Source organism: Aotus nancymaae, unplaced genomic scaffold, assembly GCF_030222135.1.
Source record: "Aotus nancymaae isolate 86718 unplaced genomic scaffold, 86718_ANA_hifiasm-v0.15.2.pri h1tg000016l, whole genome shotgun sequence".
NCBI classification, from domain to species: Eukaryota; Metazoa; Chordata; class Mammalia; order Primates; family Aotidae; genus Aotus; species Aotus nancymaae.
The window spans coordinates 68,033,994-68,041,662 of NW_026988428.1; the positions used below are offsets into that span (position 1 = coordinate 68,033,994).

At 43.3% G+C, this 7,669-nt stretch overlaps 1 protein-coding gene across 1 annotated transcript in view; it reads right to left on the reverse strand.

Annotated features, from left to right (window-relative positions):
- The window catches only part of DYRK4 (dual specificity tyrosine phosphorylation regulated kinase 4), a 60,678-nt gene extending 60,429 nt beyond the window's left edge, over positions 1 to 249 (reverse strand). The window contains 1 exon segment of the mRNA XM_064376810.1: positions 30 to 249. Within this exon segment, the coding sequence (XP_064232880.1) occupies positions 30 to 110 (81 nt within the window). The 5' untranslated portion in view covers positions 111 to 249.
- Positions 250 to 7,669: the final 7,420 nt, after the last annotated feature.

Genomic DNA, 7,669 nt, shown 5'->3' on the forward strand with positions numbered 1-7,669 from the left:
AAAATTCAAAGATCTTTACCTTAGCATACTTTAACTTTTGTTTCTTTCTTTCTTTCTTTCAAAACCACGAAGGGAGTCAAATTGCATTTCCTTGGGTTTTTAGCATCCATTTGAGTCCTGCAAGAGGGGGAGTGAAAAATAAATTGGCAGGAGGAGTAAAATCTAAGTAATGGCCCACACACTCAGGGACAGAAGAAAGCAGGCAGGTTTGAAGAAAAGAAGGCAACAGGCCTAAAAGCAGGAGCAAGGTCTTTGCTTCTCCCTTGCTTCCCTTCTCATGGCCACATGAGGTCAGGAGGTCAGAGCAAAAGACAGAAGCCAGGAAAGGAGGAAATAATCAAATAATTAGTGGTTTAAGAAACTAAGGGGGAAAAAACCCATTTCCCCTAGTTAACTGGAACGTAAACTTCATGCTTTTGCCACAGACATAACATCGCCTATAAGATGGGCATATCTGTGGGCTACTTGGATAGTTTAACGCGTACAGAAAAAGAAAAGGGGGACAATTGGTGGAAACACTTTCTCTAAACCTCATTTGGTCATGTTTGTATCTTCTTCGTTCAGAGCACAGTTCTATGAGTAATTTACTTACTGCAAGACAAAAAAACATTGCATACATTTATGGAATCTCGTGTAAGCAGTAATTTCTGTAAGTGGAAGGTGAGTCTTAGAGGGCTCTCAGGACACTCATACTCCCTGTTACATTAGCAGAGCACTGCTGAAACTGCTTGCTCTGTGTCCTTTGCAAGTCCCTTTTCAGCCTCTAACCTTAACCAAGAGCTAAGGGAATCAAGAATACAAGAAACAGGGGCAGAACAGAAACCAATGCAAATGTTATCACAGCTTCTACAAATCACTCCACTGGCAGGCTCTTGCACACACTATGTAAATGATGATGGCACCACTACTTTGAAAGTATTCAGAGGATTGAAGAAAAGTCAGGCTAGCATTTGTTGCAGCATAACTATTGAAAAATCAGAAGCTGTCCATAACGGAAAGTTAAAAAACTTGGCACACATATGTTTTATGAAATATAATGCAGTCATTTAAAAATTAAATAGATCTTTATGTGTGCCTATAATGTATTGAGCAAAAACAGTAGAATATGTGTGTAATATAAGTCTATATTTATTTAACAAAAACAAAAATGCTTGCATGAATTTATACAAGCATATTGAAAGATCTGGAAGAAATGAACTATAATAGTGACTTCTGAGAAGTAGGGCTGGGGGAGGTGAGTGGGAACGTTAATTTTAACACACACACACATACATACAATATGAAAATATCCTGCACAAAAGCAAACAAAAATTACCAGTAACTTCTCTGCTTATGATCATAGTTTCACTTCTTCCTTCCCTTCCTTTCTTTCTATAAACATTTGCTGAGACAATTTCACTGATAAATCAGACATGGTCTCTGCCCTCAAAGAGAACTCCTTATCCAGGAAAGGAGCTATATAGGAGTAAGTAGATCATGATGATGCATGTGATCGATGTATTAATAATGCAGGCTTGTGCAACCAGCTCACAGAGCATGCTTCAAGGTGTTGACTCGGTCAGCTGGGGGAGCTGAGGAAGCCTTCATGCTTGAGCAGGATAGAACCATCTCTGAAGAATGATGGGGGCAGGCAGGGGTGTCAAGGGCAGATGGAGGATGACACACAAAGAACATAGATATGAAAGAACATTGTCTTTTCCAGAAATTCTGAGCACTGTCCTTGGACACTGCTGGTGGAGGGCCAGGGAGGTAGATTAGATTGTAAAGGGTCACATAGTCCAAGTTAGAGTCTTGGGGCCTACGTGGCTATGCTAAGCCTGGGCTAAAGATGAGATTTGTATTCTGGTACCATGAGAGATCATATTATGAGAGATCATAATATCATGAAGCACAATCTGGAGGAACTAGGAAGGCATTTGTAGTGTCTAGATAAGAGGTAATGAGAGCCTCAATTAAGGCAGTGACAGTGAGGATAGAAGTAGGAACTTGGGAAAGATTTGGGAGACAGAACACGTAGAATTTTGACCATCAACTGGACATGGGATTTGTAAAATCTCAACATTGGGCAAAAATGAATGCAATAGTTTTTCCTGCCAAGACTCTGTATGGAGTGTTCCCTTCCTTTACTTCACAGAGATGTAGGAGACTATGAAAGTGCGTGTGCGAAGGGCACAGTGGCTCACACCTGTATCCCAGCATTTTGGGAGGCCAAGGTGAGTGGATCACCTGAGGTCAGGAATTTGAGACCAGCCTGGCCAACATGGCGAAACCCCACCTCTACTAAAAATATAAAGGAAGTTAGCCGTGCACGGTGGCATGCGCCTGTAATCCCAGCTACTCGGGAGGCTGAGACAGGAGAATCTCTTGAACCTGGGAGGCAGAGGTTGCAGTGAGCCAAGATCACACCACCACCCTCCAGCCCGGACAACAGAGTGAGACTCCATCTTAAAAAAAAAAAAAAAAGTAAATGTGAAATCTTCCAAACAACTGGAGCCCTTTTCTCTGTTCAGCTCTGACAACTCTGGAGGTAGAGAAAGAGCAAGCCTTGAAGGAAATGCCGTGGAATCATGGAGTCTTGTCTCAAAGCCCCCTAACACACAGTGCCGTGATTTTGAATGAGCCGTTTATCCTCTCTGTGCTCAGTTTCCTCATCTGCAAAATGATGAGACTGGACCAGGTGATTTCTAAAGTCCTTTTCGGGTCTACATTTCTTTAATTCTACAAAAATACTAACAAGACTGAAAAAAAAATCTGTTGTGACTTATTCCAACTTTGCCATCCCTTGGATAATTCTGTGATTATTAAACTATTTCGTGCCTTTCTTTTTTTATGCACGAAATCTGGCTTCCAGGAGTACAACTTAACCCTTGCTTCAAAGCTTTGCAAATGATCCCTTTTTATCCTCAAAATATGTGGTGAGCTATGTGGAAAAGAATTAAAATGCTTTTTATATATCGTTTGTATCTTGTTGCACGAAAGACTGAAGATAACTAATAAACTCAGTTCAGAGCTAGAGTGAATGTTCCTTTGAGAACTGAGACCAAAAGTTTGGCCATCCTCATTTTCATCTTACATGCAGATTAGTGTTCCCCTTCCCCTTCCTCTCTTTCCTCGAGTGTTCAACAGCTCTTTTGCCTAACTCATTTCTTCACTTGGTCAAGAGCTTTAGTGTAACTTAATTATCTTAAGTGTATATATATTTTTGTCTCATATGACTGTATTTTGGGAACATAGATGGTAAGCCTGCTTTTTAAAAAATTCCTTTTAGGGTGAGGACAGTGACTTGTCTATTGAAAACTTGGTACAAATTTGCGGAAGGAAGAGAAATCTAAAATAGATTAATTCATCAAAAAATTTCAGAGCATACACTGTGTGCCAGCTACTGTGCTAAGCATGGAGGATTCAAAGATAAATAAAACAGAATCCTTGTTTTCAAGGAGTTTGAAGTCTTGAGAGCAAGACAGATCCACAAACAGAGGTGCCAGCCTTACTGCCCTGCATAGGATTTTATGTTAATACATACACATTATCTATGCATAAAGTACTTCAATATCCAGAAAGGAAACAAATTTTTTGAGACTTATCTGTCATGATTTTAGTATTTCTACTACAATTGACAGTAGCTTGATCTTTACGCCCTCGGGGCTCTCTTTGGGGCAGAAAGTGTGGCAATGTAAGATTTGCAGGGATTCCCTTTGCATTCTGTGAACAGGAGATAATGTATTTAATGAACTTAAGTTATATTCATTTTTAATTGATACATAATAGATGTATATATTTATACATTTATATAATATATAATCAAGTCAGGGTTTCAAAGTATTCTCCACTAGTTATTTGGAAATATACAACAGATTATTGTTTACTATTGTCACTCTGCTGATTTACTGAACACTGTCTTATTTCTTCTATCTAACTGTATTTTAAGTCACAGTCATTTCAGCCATAGAGAATTCCTTGGACCCTTTGCATATATCCCTGAAACTCTTGAAGGTTCACTGACTCCCAGACTCTAAAGAGCTAGAAGTGGTTCTGGAGACTGTCTCATCTATTTTCCCACCCAGGGGAAGAATCCTTCCTAGGGCATCCCTGACAATCACTCTATCTAGGCTGGAATATTTCTGTGACAGAGTGCACTATTTTTCTAGGCAACCCATTTCACACTCAGCTGTTAATTTACATATGGTTGGTGCTTGATAAATATTTCCTGGAAAAATAAATGATATTGAGCAAAATTTCCCCCACTGATCCTTGCTATCCTCTGCAGAGTTCAAAGGAACAAATCTGTCTCTTTCCTACTCAAGAGTTCTTGAATGTTCCAAACCTGAATAGAAAAAAGCCTGTTTCTCTCCCCTGCACCTCCTCATCTCCAGGCATTCCGTGAAGTTTTTTCAAACCTGTCTTCATATGATGGCACATCCAGGCCTGACAGAGACAGCCTGCCTTGTGGTTGTTCTTATTTTCTAGTTTTTTATGATCTCAAAGTGGCTACAGTCTCTAGAGTCTGGATTATGTTCTAATCATTGCTAAGTCAGGCAGCAAGACCATATCCTTTGATGCGGTCATTGCATTTCTATTAATGCAGCCTCCACCAGCATTTATTTGCTCTTTGGGGAGCTATCACAACACACTCACAATGGGCTTGGAGTCAACTAAAACCACTAATTCCCAGTGCTGGGTCCTCCACGTGCTTGAGAAGTATGGATTCTAGCCAAGTTGTAGACAACAATATGTGGAGTTGGAGAAGGCAAAGTCAGGGAAGAGTGGCTGGCATACTGCTAGAGATTCCCTTCTGGTTTATCTCTGCTTTCTCCATAAGAACCAAAACAAACAAGAAACCATAGATGTAAGTAATAGAACCAATCAGCCAGAGCCCATGCTTGAAGAATTTCTTAGAACTACAAGGTTTTACATACCGACCTCGTGTAGGTGATTAAATCGCTCAAGCAAGACAAAAGATATTTCCATTTGTTGTTTCCACTGATTGAACTTTTCCACTAAATGGCCTCCTGCTTTTGCCAAGTCTCCGCTTAAGCCTAGACAGTGAAGCCTGGACAGTGAAGCTTGAATTACTATTGGTGGCTGGGTGTGGTGGCTCACACCTATAATTCCAGCACTTTGGGAGGTTGAGGCGGGCGGTTCACCTGAGGTTGGGAGTTCAAGACCAGCCTGACCAATATGGAGAAACCCCATCTCCACTGAAAATACACAAAAATTAGCCAGGCGTGGTGGTGCATGCCTGTAATCCCAGCTACTTAGGAGGGTGAGACAGGAGAATAGCTTGAACCCGGGAGGTGGAGATTGCAGTGAGCTGAGATTGTGCCATTGCACTCCAGCCTGGGCAATGAGCAAAACTCTGTCTCAAAAGAACAAACAAACAAAATATTGGTGATACTGTCAGTTGCTTAAGACACGTCAGAGGGGTCACAATTTTCCTAAGCTCTGAGGGGCTGCTGGACATTTCAAATGCAGCAAATTTCACAAAATAGCCTTCAAAAATCCTCAGATTCTGCATTGTTCATCTCTTTTTAAAGGAGAGATTTGCTAATATTGGGAATTTCCTCAGAGCAGCAGCTCTGGGTGTATGATCTACACACACCTTAGCGTGCTTTTGTGACAGGCGCTGGGCTCTGGTTGAGCACAGAGGTGCCCAGGCATATGGGCTGGGTGGAAACATGGTTAATGCCTGCCAGAACCTCAACGTGAGGCGTGTGGTCATGGACACACTTAGAACTACCAAGTGGACATGCAGTAAATAAGAGAAAGAAAGGGAGGAAGAAAGTCTGGCATCCCAGTGAGGGCTAGAAGGACAGTTCCAGGGTAGGTCTGATGAGTTCCTCAGAAGCCCTCACTCCCTGTCCTGCACTCAGCTGGAGTCGGCGATGCATCAGCATCTTAACAGAAAAGTATACCGATGTTGGATTCCGGGGATGCAGCTGTTGCAAAAACTACAACTGTATTTTCCTCGTCTGAGCACCACACCCCGCCCCGCTCTCTCTGACCCACACTCCCCAGTCTACTCTTGGATTCCGCGCGCTTTTCATTCGTCCCCACGACCCCGTCTCCCAGCTTTGTCACCTAGAAGAGCGTAGCGGACCCTAGCTGGCTCGTACTCTTGCCGGAATGCTCGCGAATTAAGAGCCTCCGCGGTCCTTTTATTCTGGTGCGTGTAGATGGCGAGAGGAGCTGCAACAGGCCGGCGCTGACCGCCAGCCGCTGCGGGACGCTGGGAGCGCCCGGCAGAGTGCAAGACACGGCCACTGCCCCCCTCCCATCGCTATAGAAACGGCTTCCTCACTTTTTGTGACTCCGGAGCTGAAAGGGCTTCCTCAGGCTGTGGTCCAGTCCCAAACCACCTTGCAGAGTAGCAGCCTAAAGAATATATTTCTCATCCTCCTCCTCGCATTCTCTTGCCCCAGTTCTTTAAAGTACAGGGCAAGAATTGAACAAAATCCCAGCATAAAGAGCTTAATGTCGGTTGCCCAGACCAGACACATGAAATTATCCCTACTTTTCCCTTCTTCAAACAAAGCGTGTGGTTATCAGAATTTCATCACAAAAGTGCTGGCCGGGCGCGGTGGTTTTACACCTGCAATCCCAGCACTTCAGCAGTTCCAGGCAGGAGATCACTTGAGGTCTGGAGTTCAAGACCAGACTGGCCAATGTAGTGAGACCGCCCCTCCACCGCCCACCACCCCCGTCTCTATTTAGAAGTTTTTTTGGGGAAAAAAAAAAAAAAAAAGTGCATCGCAAAAGTTCCGGGTAAAATGCATTCATCGGCTGAACACTTTTTGAGCGCTTACTCTACACCAGGTTGTAGGAAAGCATGAAAAATAAGGGAAATTTATAATTGAATGACAGTAGGTTGACCTGGAGAAGCACACAGTCTGGTCCAGGGAGAAAAGACATTCAAATGAAATTTTCTGAAAGAGCTGAGTTGAATTTGAGTCTTCAAGGATGGGTAGCAGTTAGCTACGTAAAGGAAGCAAGTCCTAGTCTGAAGGTCAGAGCCATGGAAAAGCATGGCACCATTGTGCCAGCACCGTTTAGTGGGGCAGGGGTCAAAGGTGCACATGGGCAGACAAGGTTGAAAAAGCAGGAAGGGGCCAGCAAGACACGAAGTGGTTTGTGAACTCGACCAGGGTAAGGTTTATGTGTGTGGACTATAGAGGGGTGTTCATGCTGACTTTATTTTATAAAACCCTGTGTGGCAGTGTAACAATGGACGAGAGGCCTGAGTAGGTTAGGAATCAAGGCAAGGACGCCTGTTAGAAATAGTGAGTATTGATGCTTCAGAGTAAGGGAGAGCACATGGAAGGCTAGCTTTCAGAAATTTAGGAAATGGAGTAAGACTTGGTGACTGGATGTGAAGGTCGAGAGAAGATTCAATCCCAGAATTACCTTTGGCACCTGCAGTGATCGCAGGGCCATTCGTTTACCAACAGAAAAAACAGGAAGATGTCAGGGATAGGAGAGGTTGAATTTTTTTGGCGGGGGGGATGGAGTCTCACTCTGTCACCCAGGCTGGAGTACAGTGGTGCGATCTCAGCTTACTGAAATATCTGCCTCCCAGCTTCAAGTGATTCTCCTGCCTCAGCCTCCTGAGTAGCTGGGACTACAGGTGCCCGCTACCACACCTGGCCAATTTTTTGTATTTTTAGTAGAGACG